Genomic DNA, 20,379 nt, shown 5'->3' on the forward strand with positions numbered 1-20,379 from the left:
GCCATCTTGAAAGAGAGGTAACAGAGGGCAGCCATCTAGGACCTATGAGAAAGGGGGTGTTCACGTGGGAGCGGCCATCTTGGAACCATGGGGGCCGCCATGTTGGCATAGGGCAGGCGCCTGTGGCCGCCATCTTAGGAGAGGCAGGAGCGGGAGGGGAAGCAACTGGCCAGGTTGGGAGGCTGCAAATTTCTCTGGGCGCAGGGGGAGGGGAGGGAGTCAGGACGCCTGGGTTCTAACCCCAGACCCGCCTCCCGCCCGGAGAGAACCCAGGAGTCCGGGCTCCCAGCCCCACCCTCCAGCCCACGGGGAGGGGGCGGGGCGGGATCCAGGTGAGCCGCAGGTGTTGGCCCCGCCCCCTGCTATAAAGCCCAGCCCCCAGGTGGGGGAGGGGGAGGAGCCACCATGGCCTGGACGCCCGAGAGCCGCAAGGGCCGATCCCTGAGCACCAGCAGCCGGGACCCCCCCGCCTGGAGGAGATTCCAGTAAGAGGGGATAGCAGCCCCGCCCCCGCCCCCCCGCGAGGAGAACCAGGAGTCCTGGCTCCCAACTCCCCCCCCCCCCCCCCCCCGAGAGAACCCAGGAGTCCTGGCTCCTAGCCCCCTGCTCTTACCACAGACCTGACTCCCCTCCCAGAGCCACAGAGAGAACCCAGGAGTCCTGGCTCCCAGCCTCCCCCCCCCCCCCCGAGAACCCAGGAGTCCTGGCTCCCAGCCCCCCCCCCGCCCCCCCGCTCTAACCACCAGACCTGACTCCCCTCCCAGAGCCGCAGAGAGAACCCAGGAGTCCTGGCTCCAGCCTCCCCCCCCTCCCAGAGAACCCAGGAGTCCTGGCTCCCAGCCCCCCCCGCTCTAACCACTAGACCCCTCTCCTTCCCAGAGCTGGGAGGAGACCCCACCCCAGGGTAGAGCCCTACCACTGCTGCAGTGCGAGTGGATCCCCTGAATTGTGCAGGGGATTTTTTCGTGCAGAACCCAAAAGCTAACGAGGTGCACTGGGGCTGTGGGGGGGACACGGTATTTGGGGCTGTGCACTGGGGTGGGGGGGTGGCGATGAGGGGTGGAGGGATGGCATTTGGGGTGCAGTGGGGGCTGTGCATGAGGTGGGGGATCATAGACTCCTTGACCCGTAGGGTTAGAGGGGACCGCAAGGGGCACCTAGTCTGACCCCTGACCATGCTGCAGGATTTAAACCATGCAAGACAGATAGCTCCGGCCTCCGCTTGAAACCCTCCTCGAAGGAGCTTCCACGACCTCCCGAGGCTCGGTTCCGTCGTCCTGCTGCTCTTCCCGGCCGGAAGTTTCCTGAGATTCAATCTCAATCTGCTGTGCTGTAGTTTGAACCCACGGCCTCTCGTCCTGTCCCTCTGGGCAAGAAAGAACGACCTGCCTCCATCTTTTCTATGGCAGCCTTTCGAGTATTCGAAAAGCGCTGTCAATCTCTTTCCAACTGAGCGTACCCAGTTCCTTGCTCACGTGGCTGGCATCCCTCCCCTTTGATCATCTTTGGCATTCGCCTCTGGATCCTACCCAGTGTCTCACGTCCTTTCTGGTCATTGGTGACCGAAACCGGACACCGTCCTCCAGCTGAGGCCCAGCCAGGGCCCAGCCAAGCGGTCCTGTCCCCTCCTGCGACTTGCAGCTACGCCTCTGTTAATGCAACCTAAAATTGCACATGTGTTTTTTGCAACAGCATCACGTGGCCAGGGTTGTGATCCACCGCCACTCCCAGCAGTGCTGCTGCCCAGCCAGTTCTGCCCCGTTCGTACTGGTGCATTTGGTTTTTCTTGCCCCTTACATTGGTCTTTGTTGAATTTCATTTTCTTGGCTACAGCCGAGTTCTCCAGTTTATCAAGATCCCTCTGAATTTTAGCTCTGTCCTCTAAAGTGTTGGCAACCCCCCCTCACTTTGTGACATCTCTACACTAGATCAGTCTCTCCCTACATCCTGGTAGTTAATAAAGATGTAAAACACCACCAGATCCCTGGGGATCCTCGCTTGAGACCTCCTTCCAAGCCGACATCAGTCCATGAACAATTACTCTTTGTGGTTATTTAACCAACTCTGTGTCCGCTTAATGGTAATTCTGCCAAGCCCGCATTTCTCCAGCTTACTTATCAGACTGTCATGTGGGACCGTGGCAAGAGCAGGGCTGTCCATTAATTGCAGTTAACGCAAGCAATTAACGCAAAACAAATTAACTAGATTAAAAAAATTGCGATTAATCCCAGTTTTAATCGCATTGTTATACAATACCACAACACCAATTCCCCTTGATTATAAATGTGTTGATGGTTTTCCATATTTTCAAATATACTGATTTCATTTACAACGCCGAGTACAAAGTGTACCGTGCTCACTTTGCAGCAGTTTTGATTGCACATAGCTGCACTGTGAAAAAGATAAACAAGAGAAATAATATTTTTCAGTTTGCCCTACAGCCCTGGGATGAGGTGATCTTTTTATCCTGTAGGTGCAATTTACAAGTGTAAAACAAATTTTTTGTGACATAACTGCACTCAAAACCGAAGCAATCTAACACTTTAGCGCCTGCAAGTCCACTCAGTCCTTCTTCTCGTTCAGCCGATCGCTAAGACGAACAAGTGTGTTTACACTTCTGGGTGATAATGCTGCCCGCTTCTTATTTACACTGGCACCTGAAAGTGAGAAAAGGCGTTCGCCTGGCGCGGTTGTAGCTGGCGTTGCAAGGTATTTCTGGGCCAGATACACAAATCATGTGTGTGTCTCTTTGTACTTCACCTGAAGTGAAATTGGGATTTGATTCTTGTTTAACAGTGCAAATAAACCCACGATTGAGCGACACTGCTTTTTGTTTTTAAATCTCGCGATTCATTGCCATTTTTTTTCATTGTTTGACAGCCCTGGTCCAAAGCCTGGCTGAAGTCCAGGTATAAAAATGTTCTTCGAGCTAATGTTTAAAACGATCTACTTCTCAGGTTACGGAAAGCGTTTCTGTACAGCTGGGTATAATGCTTCAGTGATCCCGAAGTACAAAGCTGAGTTTGCAAGTCACAAAATACCCCTAGTCCATAATCTGCAGTATCCCAACAGATGGTTAATCAATTGAACGAGCCAGAGAAAATATTAGCATCCAACTCTTGGGGTGCATCTTTCATGGTCCCTCAGTAACCGAGACTTGAGGACGGGCGGCCCCTGGGGAATCTCCTCCAGCAGAGCAGGATTTCAGTTGCTTTCCTGACTTCGCCTCTCTGGGTCTCTCCTGGTCTCCCCGATGGGGGGTGATCTGTCCCCCCGTCCCCCCTCTCCACCAAACCAGTTACCCCCACCTGCCCAAGAAGGAAATCAAGCTGGTGGGTCAGGCTTTGTTCCCCGGCTGCTGGCCATCAGCCCTGGCTCTTCCAGGGTGGGGCAGCTTGGCTAGGGTGGAGATGGCTCTGGCACCCAGGGCCTGGTCTGCAGCTTCCCAGGGGCTGGGAGATTTCTTCAGAGCCCTGGTGGGCTGGTGCGTGTGTGTGTGGGGGGGGGGGGGGCTGGTTGCATGGGGTGCAGAGGGGGGCGGGTGCGCGGGGAGGGGCTGGTTGCATGGGGTGCAGAGGGGGGCGGGTGCGCGGGGGGGGGCTGGTTGCATGGGGTGCAGAGGGGGGCGGGTGCGCGGGGGGGGGCTGGTTGCATGGGGTGCAGAGGGGGGCGGGGGGGCTGGTTGCATGGGGGGAGGGACCGGTGCACTATTGGTTGATAATCCCCCCCCCCCGGCCACACGCACACACCCAGGCGCATGCGGCTGCGGTCCGGGGCGGGCGCCGTGGCCGCATCCGCCCCCAGCCGCTGCCGCCGGCCTGGGACTGAGGCCGGGACCCGCCCCAGGTACCGACCCCCCCCCCCCCGCCCCCGTGTCCCCCGCTCGGGTTTGCATCGCAGCGCCGCGCCCCCCCCCCGATCCGCTCTTGAGGCGATGCAATGGGACCTCCCCAGGTCCCCCCCCCGGATTGCAATGAGGGGGCTGACAGCAGGACCCCCCCGCCCTGGGGTGCGATGCGATCCGTGCTGGGGGGGTTGCAGGACCGCTAGCCCCCCCCCCCCCCCCCCCCCCCCGGATTGCAGTGGGCGGGCTGGCAGCAGGACCCCCCCCCGCCCTGGGGTGCGATGCGATCCGTGCTGGGGGGGTTGCAGGACCGCTAGCCCCCCCCCCCCGGATTGCAGTGGGCGGGCTGGCAGCAGGACCCCCCCCGCCCTGGGGTGCGATGCGATCCGTGCTGGGGGGTTGCAATGGGGGGGCTGCACCTCAGTCTGCCATTAGGAGCCCCATCCCCGCGGTCTGTGCTCCCCCCCGGCCCCTTTCCTCTATAGGACCCCCCCCGATGTACCTCTTTCTCCCCCCCCCGTATCCATCCTCACAGCATCGCCCCCCCCTTTCACCTCCATCCCCCCCTCACTAGCAACAACCTCAGCTAACCCATAATACTCCTGCCCCCCCAGTCACCCCTGCCGGTCCCAGCATAGCCCACCGCACCCCCCCCCCCGCAACTCTCCAATCTCCATCCCATAATACCCTCTCACGGGTCTCCTTGGGGTGGGGGGGGTCCCTCCTGGCCCCTGCATCCAGCCTCCTGGGGCCACCCCCTGCCCGCCCGCTGCAGGCGAAGGGGGTTCAGAGATGTTGGGGGGCTGGAGCTGGGACCCCGAGGGAAGCACCCCCCTGCCCCCGATGTGTCGGGGGTGGGTGACCCCCCCCCAGGGCTGGCTCTGTGCCCCCCCCCGCCCGCCCAATGGATCCCCGGCTGACTCTGTGTCCTCCTTGCCCCCCCAGGCTCCCGCTGGCCAGCTCCCCCAAGGCGCCAGCAGGGAGTGGCATGGCCGCAGTGTGGCAACAAGTGCTGGCTGTCGACGCGAGGTGAGTTGGGGGTCTGGGGGCTCGGCGGGGGCGCTTCGCCCCTGGCAGTCAGGGGCAGGTGCTGGTGGGTGCCGTGCTAGGGGTCACAGGGGGGGCTCTCCCCTGGGGAGCACCTTGCTGGGGGTCACGGGGGGCTGGGCAGGGGTCTCTCCCCTGGGGGTCACCGTGCTGTGGGTCACGGGGGGCTGGGTGGGGGCTCTCCCCTGGGGAGCGCTGTGCTGGGGGTCATGGGGGGCTGGGTAAGGGGCTCTCCCCTGGGGGGCGCCGTGCTGGGGGTCACGGGGGGCTGGGTGGGGGCTCTCCCTTGGGGAGCGCTGTGCTGGGGGTCATGGGGGACTCTCCCCTGGGGGGCGCCATGCTGGGGGTCACGGGGGGCTGGGCAGGGGTCTCTCCCCGGGGGGCGCCGTGCTGGGGGTCACGGGGGGCTGGGTGGGGGCTCTCCCCTGGGGAGCGCTGTGCTGGGGGTCATGGGGGACTCTCCCCTGGGGGGCGCCATGCTGGGGGTCACGGGGGGCTGGGTAAGGGGCTCTCCCCTGGGGGGCGCCGTGCTGGGGGTCACGGGGGGCTGGGTGGGGGCTCTCCCCTGGGGAGCACCGTGCTGGGGGTCATGGGGGACTCTCCCCTGGGGAGCGCCGTGCTGGGGGTCATGGGCGCTGGGTAAGGGGCTCTCCCCTGGGGAGCACTGTGCTGGGGGTCATGGGGGACTCTCCCCTGGGGGGCGCCGTGCTGGGGGTCATGGGGGACTCTCCCCTGGGGGGCGCCGTGCTGGGGGTCACGGGGGGCTGGGTAAGGGGCTCTCCCCTGGGGAGCACTGTGCTGGGGGTCATGGGGGGCTCTCCCCTGGGGGGCGCCGTGCTGGGGGTCATGGGGGGCTCTCCCCTGGGGGGCGCCGTGCTGGGGGTCACGGGGGGCTGGGTGGGGGCTCTCCCCTGGGGGGCGCCGTGCTGGGGGTCACGGGGGGCTGGGTGGGGGCTCTCCCCTGGGGGGGCGCCGTGCTGGGGGTCACAAGGGGGCTCTCACACAGGTACAACGCCTACCGCACGCCCGGCTTCCCGCAGTTCCGCACCCAGTACATCCGGCGGCGCAGCCAGCTGCTGCGGGAGAACGCCAAGGCCGGGCACGACCCCGGCGCCCGCAAGCTGTACCTGCGGCTGCGCGCCCAGCTCCTGGCGCAGCGCTACGGGCCCCTCTCCGAGCAGAGCAGCTTCCGGGCCTACAGCAACAGCATCGTCCGGAGCAGCCGCACCACGCTGGACCGCATGGAGGTACGGGAGAGGCCGCACGTAACGTCACACGGGGGCGCTCACCCAGTGCTGAGCTGCAGCCACCTCTGGGGCGGGGCAGCTGGGGAACAGCCGCACATAACGCTGCATGGGAGCGGCTCACCCAGTGCTGAGCTGCATGGGGCGGGGCAGCTGGGGAACAGCCGCACATAACGCTGCATGGGAGCGGCTCACCCAGTGCTGAGCTGCAGCCACCTCTGGGGCGGGGCAGCTGGGGAACAGCCGCACATAACGCTGCATGGGAGCGGGCTCACCCAGTGCTGGGCTGCAGCCACCTCTGGGGCGGGGCAGCTGGGGAACAGCCGCACAGAACACTGCATGGGAGCGGCTCGCCTGGTGCTGAGCTGCAGCCACCTCTGGGGCGGGGCAGCTGGGAACAGCCGCACATAACGCCACACAGGTAGGCTCGCCTGGTGCTGAGATGCAGCCACCTCTGGGGCCCGTCATCCAGGTGACCTGTCCGTTTTCCCCTAGGACTTTGAGGATGATGCCCGGGCACTGGGGGCCCGTGGTCATCGCCGCTCCGTCAGCCGTGGCTCCTACCAGCTGCAGGCGCAGATGAACCGCGTGGCGTATGACGAACGGTGAGCGTGGGGGCGCCGGGGGTGGGGGGTGCTCTGGGGGCGGTACCCGCGCCTGTACCCCCATGTCTCTTCGGGGCTTCTGCAAACCCAGGCAGCCCTGCCCAGCCAGGTGGCACCGCGGCCCTGGACCTGGGCTCTGCTCCCAGCCAGTGGTGGCTGCTGTCTGGGGCACCTGCCTTTGCCCCACATCCAGAGCTGGGCTGGGGCAGCCGGACTCCTGGGTTCTCTGCACCACCAAGCTCTCCTGGTGATAGCTATAGGGCTTATCCTGGTCTAGCCCCCACGCTCTAATCCCTATAGCCCACTCCCATTTCCAGAGCCAGGGAGAGAACCCAGGAGTCCTGGCTCCCAGCCCTCTGCTCTAACCACTAGACCCCACTCCCCTCCCAGCGCCAGCGAGAGAACCCAGGAGTCCAGGTGTAAGCTCGGGGCATTGGCACAGCTATGTCACGGGGGAGTGGAAGGGGGGATCCCTACTCCTGACCCACAGAGCTATGTCAGGACTCCTGGGTTCTCTCCCCAGCGCTGGGAAGGGAGTAGGGTGTAGCGTTTAGAGCGGGGGGGCCGGGAGCCAGGACGCCTGGGTTCTGAGTGGCCAGTTTTGACCCCGCCCCCAGGCCCCCCGGCAGCGTGGTACCCACGTCGGTGGCGGAGGCCAGCCGGGCCATGGCCGGTGACACGACGCTGAGCGAGAACTACGCCTTCGCCGGCATGTACCACGTCTTTGACCAGCACGTCGACGAGGCCGGTGAGGGGGGCTGCTGGGATGGGGGGGTCGTACCCACCCGCTCCTTCAGGGCAGGGTCCCCACTGGAGCAAGATGGGGGACCAGCCCATGGAGTGGGAGGGGACTGGAAGTGGGGGACACTGGGTCATACATGGGGCCAGGGCAGGTGCCTGGGGGGTGGGGGGGAGGGGGGTGGTCAGTGGAGGCAGTGTGCGGCTGTGCTGTGGGGAGCGGGGCCCGGAGGACAGCTGTGTGGGGCAGAAGGGGGGGGCAGACACCGGAAGGGGGGGGGCATGCTCCCTGCAGGGCTGGGTGGGGGGAGGGTTACATTCAAAGGGGGGCAGGGCCCCGTGGGAGGGGACCAGGAGGGAATGCTGACACTGGGGGGCAGGGCCCCGTGGGAGGGGACCAGGAGGGGGCGGCGGCACGGGGGGGGGGCAGGGCCCCGTGGGAGGGGACCAGGAGGGGGCGGCGGCACGGGGGGGGGGCAGGGCCCCGTGGAGGGGACCAGGAGGGGGCGGCGGCACGGGGGGGGGCAGGGCCCCGTGGGAGGGGGCGGTGGCCCTGTGCCCCCCACTCACCCCCCGCCACCCCCCCCAGTGCCCAAGGTGCAGTTCGCCAACGACGACAAGCACCTGCTGGCCTGCTGCTCGCTGGACGGCACCATCTCGGTGTGCCAGCTGGCGCCCGCCCCGCCCGCCGTGCTGCGGGTGCTGCGGGGCCACAGCCGGGGCGTGTCCGACTTCGCCTGGTCCCTCTCCAACGACGTGCTGGTCTCCACCTCGCTGGACGGCACCATGCGCATCTGGGCCGCGGCCGAGGGCAAGTGCATCCGCCAGATCCCCGACCCCGACGGCGCCGAGCTGCTCTGCTGCGTCTTCCAGCCCATGAACAACAACCTCACCGTGGTGAGCCCCCCCCGCCGGCCCCCCAACCCGCCCCCCGGCCCCCCAACCCGCCCCCCGGCCCCGCTCCGTCCCCTCGACCCGACCCCGACGGCGCCGAGCTGCTCTGCTGCGTCTTCCAGCCCATGAACAACAACCTCACCGTGGTGAGCCCCCCCGCCGGCCCCCCAACCCGCCCCCCGGCCCCGCTCCGTCCCCTCGACCCGACCCCGACGGCGCCGAGCTGCTCTGCTGCGTCTTCCAGCCCATGAACAACAACCTCACCGTGGTGAGCCCCCCCGCCTGCCCCCCAACCCGGCCCCCCAACCCGCCCCCCGGCCCCGCTCCGTCCCCTCGACCCGACCCCGACGGCGCCGAGTTGCTCTGCTGCGTCTTCCAGCCCATGAACAACAACCTCACCGTGGTGAGCCCCCCCGCCTGCCCCCCAACCCGGCCCCCCAACCCGCCCCCGGCCCCGCTCCGTCCCCTCGACCCGACCCCGACGGCGCCGAGTGCTGCTCTGCTGCGTCTTCCAGCCCATGAACAACAACCTCACCGTGGTGAGCCCCCCGCCTGCCCCCCAACCCGGCCCCCCAACCCGCCCCCCGGCCCCGCTCCGTCCCCTCGACCCGACCCCAACGGCGCCGAGCTGCTCTGCTGCGTCTTCCAGCCCATGAACAACAACCTCACCGTGGTGAGCCCCCCCGCCTGCCCCCCAACCCGGCCCCCAACCCGCCCCCCGGCCCCGCTCCGTCCCCTCGACCCGACCCCAACGGCGCCGAGCTGCTCTGCTGCGTCTTCCAGCCCATGAACAACAACCTCACCGTGGTGAGCCCCCCCGCCTGCCCCCCAACCCGGCCCCCCAACCCGCCCCCCGGCCCCGCTCCGTCCCCTCGACCCGACCCCAACGGCGCCGAGCTGCTCTGCTGCGTCTTCCAGCCCATGAACAACAACCTCACCGTGGTGAGCCCCCCCCGCCTGCCCCCCAACCCGCCCCCCAACCCGCCCCCCGGCCCCGCTCCGTCCCCTCGACCCGACCCCGACGGCGCCGAGCTGCTCTGCTGCGTCTTCCAGCCCCTCGCCGCGGTGCCGGCCGGCCCCGGCAGGGGAATGGGGCAGGGGCCCTGTCCCTGCTGGGGGGCGCCGGCTCGCTCCGGGGAGGGGGCTGACGGCTCCGCGGCTCCCCCCACAGGTGGGCAACGGGAGGCACAACCTGCACGTGGTGAACATCTCGACGGGGAAGAAGGTGAAGGGCGGGTCGAGCAAGCTGACGGGCCGGGTGTTGGCGCTCTCCTTCGACGCCCCCCGGCCGCCTGCTCTGGGCCGGCGACGACCGCGGCAGCGTCTTCTCCTTCCTCTTCGACATGGCCACGGGTGAGCCGCCCCCTGGGCAGGCGGGGGGTGGGGATCCCCCTGCCCCCCAGCCCTAACCGCCCCCTCTCCCCCCGCCCCACAGGGAAGCTGACCAAGGCCAAGCGGCTGGTGGTGCAGGAGGGCAGCTCCATCACCAGCATCTCGGCCCGCTCCTGGGTCAGCCGGGAGGCCCGCGACCCCTCGCTGCTCATCAACGCCTGCCTCAACAAGCTGCTCCTCTACCGGTGAGGAGTTCTGGGGGGCGCTCTGCCCCGGCAGTCAGGGCCGGGGGGTGCCGTCAGGGTGGGGGCGCTCTCCCTGGCAGTCGGGGCTGGGCATCGGGGGGTGCCGGGGGGCAGGGTGGGGTCGCTCTTCCCTGGCAGTCGGGGCTGGGCGCCGGGGGGTGCCGGGGGGCAGGGTGGGGTCGCTCTTCCCTGGCAGTCGGGGCTGGGCCCCAGTGGGTGGGGCAGGGAGGCTGTCGGGGGACCCTCCCCGGCGCTCACACCCGCTTTGCCCGCAGGGTGGTGGACAACGAGGGGGACCCTGCAGCTGAAGAGGAGCTTCCAGATCCAGCAGGGCTCCCACCCCCTCCGCAGCATCTTCTGCCCCCTCATGTCCTTCCGCCAGGGGGCCTGCGTGGGTAAGAGCCACCCCCCGGCGTGGGTCCATGGGGGAGCCCCCTCTGCTTGGTCCCCGTCCCCCACAATCCCCTGGGGCATGTGAGTCAGCCCATGGTTTCTCAAGCTTGCTGCTCAGCTTCCTCCCAGAATCCTCTGGGGTGGTGTGGGGGGAATCGGTCCCCTGGTTTCTGACCCCCAGAACTCCAGGCTCGGCCCCTCCATGGGGTTCCTGGGGCAGGCTCCACCCCCCAGGGGCTTTGTGCCCCTGGCTCCACCCCTCAGGGAGCTTGGTGGCACAGGCCCCACCCTTGACTCCACCCCCAGAGGGGGTCTGCCTGCCAAGGCCCTGCCCCTCCCTGGGGTTCTCAGGGCTGGGGTCCAGGCCCCGCCCCTGACTCCACCCCCTTGCAGTGACGGGCAGCGAGGACATGTGCGTCTACTTCTTCGACGTGGAGCGCACCAGCCGGGCCATCGTGAACAAGCTGCAGGGGCACAGCGCCGCCGTGCTGGGCGTCAGCTTCAACTGCGACGAGAGCCTGCTGGCCTCCAGCGACGCCAAGGGCATGGTCATCGTCTGGCGCCGCGAGCAGAAATAGGGCCCCCACCACCCCGCTCCCCCCCTGAGCCCGGCTCCCTGGCCCTGGTGGCTGAGGGGCCTGGGTGCCCTCTGACCCCATGTAACCCTTTGTGGTTCTTGCCCCCAACGCCCCCGTCGTGTCTTCCCCCTTGGTGTGGGGGCCCCCCTGTGCTTAGCCCGCTTCCTCCCTCCTCCTGTGAGCCAGGACGCCTGGGTTCTCTTGCTGGCTCTGGCTGGGCAGTCTCAGGCTGCTGGTCAGACTGGGCAGGTCCCAGAGCTGCTTGCCCCCCTGCTGGTAAGGGGTTACTTTATTTGCTGGGGGGGGGTGGGCTGCTATGGGGGCAGGTCGCCCTCAGTGGGCAGGTTGACCTACAGCCCTGCTTGAAGCTGCTGGTTCTACCGAGATCCCTGGGGCGGGGGGGCTCAGCACGTGCCCCCCACTGCCCTGACGTAGCCACAGTACACGTAGGCTGAGGCAGCCTCTCAGAGTCGGTTCTCTGGGGCTGCCCTCGCTCCCCAGGGGCATGCTGCTGGCATGTCCCTTTGGGACCCGGCTGCCGCAGAGCCTCAGGCCTAGACAGCAGGACACCTGGATTCCGTGGTTGGGCTGAAGTCCCTGTGCCTCAGTTTCCCCATCAGTAGAAGAGGGCGAACGATACTGACAGGATGTGAGAACTGCTGCTGGAAAGTGCTAGCAGAGGGCCAAGCATTGTTAGGGGCTCCCTCCCCTGCCTTGGTGACTGAGACCTGCTGTCCTTAGCCCCCTGACTCACTACCCCTGGGAGGCCTGGTTCTCACACAGGTGGATCCAGACAGGTGAGGTTTCTGCCCTGACCTGTGCCAGCGGTGCTGCCAGCATGGGAGGGAGGGCCGCAGCTGGGCATATGTGGGGAGGCCCTGCCCCCTATAGCTAAGGGCTGTGGAACTAGGGCCAAGGGGCCTATTTAACCTGCACCTTCCGCAGAACTAACAGCTGGGGCCTGGACCAATCCCAAACCTGTGAGTGTAAAAGGACAGTTCGCCCAGTGCTGAGATGCAGCCACCCCTGGGGCAGGGCAGCTAAGGAACAGCTGCGTATAACACATCACAGGGTGGCTTGCCCAGCACTGAAATGCAGCAGACTCTGGGATGGGACCCCTGAGGAACAGCCACACAGCAAAACTCCCTGCCAGTTTAGGACAGGAAGTGAAGCAAACTCCTCCATCTAAGTTTGTGCAGAAAAGAGATCATTTGGATTTAACTAGGAGGTTGGAATTAAACAGATGGCACTCCCCAGTGCCTAGGGAGAGCGCCCCCACCCCACTCCCGAGTACCCCCTCGACCCTGTTCTCTAGCCATTATAACAACGGGGCGCTGTTACCGCAAGCCAAAAGAACCAGATACCACCACCGGGTCCAGAATCAAACCATCTAATTGCCTTGATCGCAGACATCAGCTCTCGCGGCCCAGCTGCTCCCCAACCCCAGCTCCCTCCCCTCCCCCCCCCCAATCAAAAATACCTGGTAGAAAATGTCCTTTTACAAAATGCCCCAAATTGGTTTAAAAACATCGCCTTCCCCCCCACAGCTGCTTTGCCGGTTGCATAGGGACGCAGCGTCAAGTGCGGCTTCAAGTCGAATATTCCTGGATCCCCCCCAAACCGGCCGCTTCCCACAGGAGGCCGTGACGCTCTGTACACAGTAGACAGGGCCTTTACACGGCCGTGGCAGAGCCAGGACGGCTCCGTCCCCTGCCACGGCCTGGGAACCAACTGATTAAAATCCATGACAGCAGTTCCTATAAAAACCCCCTTGACAGGAGGGAAAGAGCAGAGGGAAGCAGGCCCCACCCCGTAGAGTGAATGCAGGTAGGTGAGGTAAGTCCAATGGGGGGAGGGTGGGCATGGGCCCCCCTGCCCCTCCCCCAGAGCCCTGCGCGGTGGCGGCCGTGGGTTCCAGACCCCCGGCAGGGCACACAGGGGCTAGAAGAGGTACTTCCGGCAGGATGCGGCCCCGCACTTACACTCAATCCGCACCCGCTTCTTGGGAGAGCCGGCCAGGCCGCCAGCCCGGCCCAGGTTGGAGTCCATCCGTGTGCTCTCTGCATCCACCGGGTCCACTGTGGGGGAGGAGAGAAGGCATCAGGGGGAGGATCCCACCCCAGGGCTCTCCCAAGCAGTGGAGCCTGGCCCCCCTTCAGGCCCCCCCAGAGGGCACTCACCCTGCATGTTGTAGTCGAAGGTGAGCTCCTCCCCAGCACGGATGTGCCGGGTGGCGAAGAGGGCGATCCGCGGCAGCCGCTCATCCAGGTTGTCAATGAACACGTTGTATACCTGCAGGTTGGGGTCACACTGCACCGGGGGGGAGGGGGTAGGTGAGTGGGGAAGGCAAAGCCGCCATAGCCCTGCCCCCTCACCACCTGCCTCCCCAAATACCCCTTCCCTCGCCAGAGCACCACCAGCTCCCTCCCCTGCTCCTTGGACCCACCCGCCAGGGTGGAGCAACTGAAACTGAAGCGATTTAAATCACCGCTTTGAATCGGCAAGCGGGGAGCCCAGTTTCCAACCCTCCATTTCAATCCCCTTCTGCGTCCGTGCTTTTCTGTTCTCTCCCTAGAGAAAAGCCGAGACTCGTTGGTTGGTAATTGTTAAAACGTTGTGATTGGCAACTAAATGTCGCCTTTTCCCCAAATCTGGCCCATCTTTTCACTAATCCGCAGGACAGGCTACGTTTACACACATTTATTTAAGCAATTATATAGCAATTACGTTATAATTTATTAATGAATTATCTGATTCAAATATAATTAATATTAATACATTATATTGTCATTTAGAAATATCTATAAGTAGGACAATATGATGTATTAATATTGATAAATTATATTATCATAAAGCCTAGATCTCCGCTTGGAAGGATTAGATTTTTACTGGTCAGTGTTGGTAAACATAATTTTCACCGCACACCCACAAACATGACAGCTAGGCAAAGTAAGAAAAATGCAGCTTGAAGGATATTGACTTTGTATGTCTTGACATGTGGTGTGTGTTCTTGTTCTAACAGCTATAAAACTTTAACTTTCTGAATGTTAGCATCTACTGTCATTATATAATTATAGCCTGACCCAACCTATTGTCTAACCCTGCCCCTCCCCCCACGGTCCCACAACTGTGAAACTTGACATCAATAAAGATCAGGAGAAAAGGATTAAAAATAAACAATTTTGTCCATCGAAATGATAAAAAATGACTTCTGCCAAGCCTATTTATAGCATAATTCATCAATCTTAATACATTATATTACACTAATTTGTTAATATTAATATTACACTAATGCAGTGTATTAAGATGAATTATTAATATAGAGGTTATGTATTTATTTGAATTCTTAAATTTTACTTTTTTATTATGTTAGAATTTGGTGAATGGCATTTCTTATTTAGTTTTTTTTGGGGGGGGGGGGGGATTCAACTCATGGTTTGTGTGAAGTTTAATTTTGATGGAAATTGTAATGAAAAGTGCACAAAAAGATTTTAAATTGTTTCGCTTTAATTCGTTCAATAAAACAACCATAAAATGTGCGGGATGCATATGGAAAAACAAAAGTAGAGTTTATCAAAACAGGGTTTGCATTTAAAACTGAGCTACTGTTAATTCCATAAAAACTACCTTAAAACGTGGTTGATGCGTAAGAACAAAAATGAGTTTATAAAAACATGGTTTTGCATTGAAAACTGACTGAGTTATTTTTCATTCATTAAATAAAACCTACCTTCAATGTGCTGGGTGTAGAAGAAGAAAAAAGTAAAGTTTATCTAAAACTGTTTGCATTTAAAACTAGGTTATTTTTAGTTGGACAAGGTGGGAGAGGTAAAAATCTTTTACTGGACCAACTTCTGTTGGTGGGAGGGACAAGTTTTCAAGCTTCACAGAGAGCTTCTTCAGGTCTGGAGAAGATAACCAGAGTGTTATTTTTAGTTTAGAAATAATTTAAAAAATTAAGAATTATCAGTTCAATAACACGACCTTAAAGTGCACTGGAGGCATAAGAAGAAAAAAGTAGTTTATCGAAACGTGTTTTGCATTGAAAACGAAACAGTTCTTTTTAATCAGGTCGATAAAACTACTTTGAACATGCTGGATGCAGAAGAAAATAGGAGGAATATCAAAACGTGGTTTGCATCTAAAATGGATTTAGTAAACAAAGGGAGCATTCTCTGTAATTAGTGAATTTGAACTGATTGTTTCTAGTCTCCATGTCCTTCGGGATTTTAGATCGAGTAGATCTCTACCTTTCCCACCGAGTTTTTATTCAGAGACTGGAAGAGGAAACCAAGCTTTCCTGCTTTGCCAGCTCCTGATCAGTTTCTTAACTTGCAAGGGACTGGCCATTGAGCTGAGCTAGGTGAATAAACTGAACAAAAGCAAATATTCTCCCTACAAAATACATGAGGCGAGCCAGCGATTTCCACCGGTTCACTGCTTCAACTTTCTTTCAAACCTCCACAGCACACATGCCCGGCTGTCTAGTTACCGTGATTTAAATGATTTCCATAGATTCTCATAAATTTGGGGCCTTTACATACATTGTCAGCAATTCAAACTTTGTTTTAAATCATTTTTTCTTTCTAAGGGGGAAAAAAAAGCCTATTTAACTTACATTAAAAAAACCGTGGCAGGGTGTTTTTTGTTTGTTTTTCAATCACTGATTTTTATCCACCCACAGGCTGCCCCCAGCCCCCTCCCTTTCCCGTGGCCTCTCCCTCGCCCCCCCGACTCACGCTGTGATTTACGAAGTGTGAGATGTTGCCATAGTAGGCAGCATCCACTGTGTAAACATCCTCCACATAGTCCAGATCAAAGAGGTAGGTCGCACCCTGGCGGTCGTAGATCTGCCCTCGTCGCTCCGCCTCCTCTGATGTGATGATCTGGGGGGACGGGACGGGATGGGATGGGGTCATGCTGGGAGCATGGCACTGGGGGACTCTGTGCGGCTGTTCCCGAGCCCCCCCGCCCCGCCCCAGAGGTGGCTGTATCTCAACATTAGGGAAGCCATCCCCATGCAGCTGCTGTCCCACCCCAGCAGTGGCTGCATCTCAGCACCAGGCGAGCCCCCCAACTTGTGACATTATGTGCAGCTGTTCCCCAGCTGCTCTGCCCCAGAGGTGGTTGCATCTCAACGTCAGGCAAGCCATCCCCATATGACAGACACTACGTTCCCCAGCGGCCCTGCCCCAGAGGTGGCTGCCTGGCGCTCCGTACCTCTCCCACATACTCCATGACGAAGCTGTTCTTGCGGATCTTCTCCAGGGTGCGCACGCCCCAACCGCGCCCGTTGGCGGTCCGGAAGATGCACAGATCGTAGCGGATGCCCCGCTGCACCACGCGGTTGGAGCACTCGGCCCCGCAGCGGCAGCGGGCGTTGCACTCGTAGATGGGCAGCCCCGCCCGGATGCGCACCTGGCCCAGCTCGTTGTAGGCAAACTTGTGGCGGGAGGCGCCGGGGCAGCAGCAGCCGCTGGCAGCCTCCGCCAGGCAGTCGCAGCACTCGCAGCCCACTGCCACCTGGGTGAGGGAGATGCCCTCGCCCACCTTGTACTCATTGATGTAGACGAAGTCCCGGGGCGGCCCGTCGAGATCCACCTCGTTCTCCACCACGATGCGCCCCTTGTGGTTGCGCTTGGCGTTCAGCTGGCGCTCCCAGCGCCACAGGGCCCGCCGCTGCTTGGCTTTCTGCACTACGTAGTTCGCCACGCCCTGGTCCAGCCAGCGGGCGTTTTTCTTGGGCTTGCCGTCCCGCCGGATCCAGGCCTGCTCCAGGTCCTTGTGGAACTGCTTCAGCAGGCCCACACAGTGCAGGTTCTTCCGCGGCTCCCAGGTGTTCTCGGACTCCGGGTAGCCGCGCCACTTCACCAGGTAGAACTCCTCCTCCTGTCACCAGAACCCGTCAGTCGGCGGGCGTAGCCATGCCCCCTCCCAGAGATGGGACCCAGGAGTCCGGGCTTCCAGACACCTCTTCCCCCCACCCCCCGTACTGTGACCCACTAGACCTCCACTCTCCTCTTAGAGCCGGGAAGAGAACCTGGGAGTCCTGGCTCCCAGCTCCCCCCCCGCCCCCATTCTAACCACTAGACCCCACTCCCCTCCCAGAGCCAGGGAGAGAAACCAGGAGTCTGGCTCCCAGCCCCCCTGCTCTCCCCATTGCAGGATGTGAGGGGCAATTGGAGGTGGGAAGACCCAGGCTGCATGGGGAGAATTGGAGGCGGAGGGATGCAGGCTGCCCGGGGGTGAGGAGAGGGGAATTGGACATGGGCTGTAGGGGGGATCCGGGCTGAAGGGGGTTGGGCTGCAAGGATATTGGACGTGGGAGTTTCCCAGCTGCAGGGGGGGAATCCCGGAAGGGATCGGGGTCACAGGCTGGCAGACTCACCCGCACTCTCTTGTAGTCGCACAGGAACTCCACCTCGAAGTGGCTGAGGTTCCTGCGGGTGATGCCCAGCGAGGGGCAGCAAACCCTCTCCAGCCGGCACAGGTCCTGCAGCTGGGACCATGAGGACTTGCAGCACACGGTACAGCCTGCGGGCACACGGGTCAGCGTTAGGGGGCTGGCACTGGCTGGGCAGGGAGGGGAGGGACCCCAGGGAAGGCGGGGGGGGGGAATCGCTGTGTGGTGGGGGAGCCCAGAGCTTGGCTAGCGGGGGCTGCAGGTCAGGAGTGAGAGGCACCAGCGGAGCTGTGATATCAGAAAGGGCCAAAGTGCAAGTGGGGGACCTGGGGTCACAGCTGTGAGGGTCGGTCAGCGGGAAGACAGCAGGGAGTGTTGGGGGGCCGCGTGACGTAGAGGGAATCCCCTTGCGTCGGACCGGTTGGCCTGAGTGTATGGGGAGGGGGGTCACGCTGCATTGAGGGTTTCACCAGAGGGTACTGGGGGGGTCACCCCACATCGGGGGACTGGTGAGCCTACCAAGGGAGAGGAGGTCAGCCCGAGCACGTGCCGGGGGAGTGGCTCACCCCTTGTCCGAGGGTTGCCCCTCATCCAGAGGTTGTCATGAGCACGTGGTTAGCCTGAGCGTACAGGGAGAGGTCACCCTGTCTAGGGGGCTTGGTGCGAGCGTCCGGGGGGGTCACCCTGCGTCGGGAGGTTGGTGCAAGCATCTCGGGGAGGTCACCCCGCGTCAGGGGGTTGGCGCGAGCCTCCGGGGGGGGGTCACCCCACGTCAGGGGGTTGGTGTGAGCGTCCGGGGGGGGTCACCCTGCGTCGGGAGGTTGGTGCAAGCATCTCGGGGAGGTCACCCCGCGTCAGGGGGTTGGCGCGAGCCTCCGGGGGGGGGGTCACCCCACGTCAGGGGGTTGGTGTGAGCGTCCGGGGGGGTCACCCTGCGTCGGGAGGTTGGTGCAAGCATCTCGGGGAGGTCACCCCGCGTCAGGGGGTTGGCACGAGCCTCCGGGGGGGGGTCACCCCACGTCAAGGGGTTGGTGTGAGCGTGTCACCCTGCATCGGGGGCTTGGTGTGAGCATCTGGGGGGGGTCACCCTGCGTCCGGGGGGTTGGCGTGAGCATCCGGGGATCATCCCGCGTCGGGGGGTTGGCATGAGCATCTGGGGGAGGTCACCCTGCCTGTGGGAGGTTGCGTGAGCATAAAGTGGGGGGTCACCCTGCACTGGGGGGTTGGCGTGACCGTACGTGGAAAGTCACCCCATGCCAGGGGGGTTGGCGTGAGTGTACGGGGAGGTCACCCCACGTTGGGGGCTAGGCATGAGTGTACATGGGGGGTCACCCCGCACCCAGAGGTTGGCGTAACCGTACGGGGGGGGTCAATACCAGCCTACAAAGGGGAGGTGCTCTGTCCCAGTGGGGTAGGGGCACCCAGGGGGAAGTGGGGGCGCCCTGGGGGATCTGTGGCACCCTCAGGGTCACGTGCGCCCCTCCCCCCACTCCGCCCTGCCCCGTTTCCCGCCCTGGGCGCGAGGGCAGCCCCCTGAACGCGCGCTCTCAACCGGCCCCCTCCTTCCTTAACGGTCGCTTGTGCTGCCGCCTCGCGCGCCGGAAAAGGGGGGGGGAACTAGCTCCGCGCTCGCGCTCGCGCCACTCCTCATAGAAGCCCCCACCTCGCGCGCCCCTCCCGCCGCGCGCCCAGCCCGGCCTCCCGCCACGCTCCGCGCGCGCCGGCTTCCCTCGCTCACCTTTTAAATTTTCCGCCATCTTTTTTTTTTATTTTTTTTTTTTCCCCTCCAGCCACTGGGGCCGCCCGAAACTTTTCCTCCCAGGGGGCGTGGCCAGAGGGGTGGGGGAGGGAGAGCGACGTGCCCCGCCGCGGCCGTTCCCATTGGGCGTCCGGCCTGATTGACGCGCCCCGCCAGCCAATTGGCGCCCAGGGCTCCGGCCACGGGTGTCATTTGCATCTCCCAGAGTGCTCCGCGCCGCCGTGCGACCGCAAGAGTCACGGAAATAGCACACAAGGCACCAAATTAACCCGTTTCAGCCCAGTCTGCCTCAAAAGCCGCCTGGTGGCTTAGATGAGAGGGCTTCTTGGCGCCATACTGGGTGGAGGGGAGGGCAAAAGACGCTCACCCTATTCTGTAAGTGACACCTCAGCTAAAACAATATGTAGTGGTGCCCCACCCATCTCAGGGCACCCCTGGTTCGCCCTGATCCTCTTGCTGGGGAATCAGAGTCACCGCCTGGCTCGAACAGCGAGACCAGGAGGGTTGGCATCACCCAGGCACCAACGTCAATGCCGGAAGGGTTGGCATCACCCAGGCGCCAACGTCAAGGCCGGAAGGGTTGGCGTCACCCAGGCACCAACATCAAGGCCGAACGGGTTGGCGTCACCCAGGCGCCAACGTCAAGGCCGGGAGGGTTGGCGTCACCCAGGCGCCAACATCAAGGCCGAGAGGGTTGACGTCACCCAGGCGCCAACGTCAAGGCCGAGAGGGTTGGCGTCACCCAGGCGCCAACGTCAAGGCCGAGAGGGTTGACGTCACCCAGGCGCCAACGTCAAGGCCGGGAGGGTTGGCGTCACCTAGGTACCAATGACAGGGCCAGGGGAAGGGGTAACAATCGCTTGGACTGGCTCAGGCTGCGGCGGGTAATGTTCATTGAAGAGGCAAGAGAACGTTCTCCAGCTCTGGCTTGCTCATCCTGTTTGGAGCTGCGGCGAGACCCTTAAGAGTAAAGCAACGGGGACATAAAACCCCATTAACCAAATCAAAATTGATAGGCTTGGAAAGATTCGCTTTTGATCGGTAAATTCCAGGCGACGTCCAGTTCCCCGCAGACGCAAACCCAGAAAAAGCGTTTCCATTAATAACTGTCTAAACTGAGAGCAAGGCCACATAAAACAAATTGCTGCTTGAGACCATGTTTGAGTTTGAACTGGGGCTATTGACTTTATCTATCTTGAAGAGACTTTGTGTTTTAAAGCGTTCGCTTTTTGAACGCAACCTCTGCAGTCATGAAGTAGGTATTGTCTGACTCCCCCACGGCACCCACATTTTTTCC

The 20,379-nt window shown here is 62.1% G+C and overlaps 2 protein-coding genes across 2 annotated transcripts; one reads left to right on the forward strand and one right to left on the reverse strand.

Annotated features, from left to right (window-relative positions):
• The first annotated feature begins 226 nt into the window (after positions 1 to 226).
• Positions 227 to 11,207, forward strand: WDR13 (WD repeat domain 13). The gene is given in 12 exon segments (XM_077840615.1): positions 227 to 485; positions 4,790 to 4,873; positions 5,898 to 6,138; positions 6,631 to 6,740; positions 7,358 to 7,488; positions 8,068 to 8,375; positions 9,544 to 9,654; positions 9,656 to 9,725; positions 9,808 to 9,949; positions 10,225 to 10,240; positions 10,242 to 10,344; positions 10,736 to 11,207. Coding segments are annotated over 12 exon segments (1,581 nt in total). The 5' UTR covers positions 227 to 405; the 3' UTR covers positions 10,921 to 11,207.
• Positions 11,208 to 12,410: 1,203 nt separating this feature from the next.
• SUV39H1 (SUV39H1 histone lysine methyltransferase) lies at positions 12,411 to 19,171 on the reverse strand. The gene is made up of 6 exons (XM_077840632.1): positions 19,062 to 19,171; positions 17,309 to 17,454; positions 16,141 to 16,809; positions 15,660 to 15,806; positions 13,101 to 13,230; positions 12,411 to 12,998 (listed from the first exon to the last, which is right to left on the reverse strand). Exons 1-6 carry the CDS (start codon positions 19,078 to 19,080, stop codon positions 12,862 to 12,864), a joined length of 1,248 nt encoding a protein of 415 aa, XP_077696758.1. The 5' UTR covers positions 19,081 to 19,171; the 3' UTR covers positions 12,411 to 12,861.
• Positions 19,172 to 20,379: the final 1,208 nt, after the last annotated feature.

This window comes from Eretmochelys imbricata, chromosome 23 (assembly GCF_965152235.1).
Source record: "Eretmochelys imbricata isolate rEreImb1 chromosome 23, rEreImb1.hap1, whole genome shotgun sequence".
Classification (NCBI taxonomy): domain Eukaryota; kingdom Metazoa; phylum Chordata; order Testudines; family Cheloniidae; genus Eretmochelys; species Eretmochelys imbricata.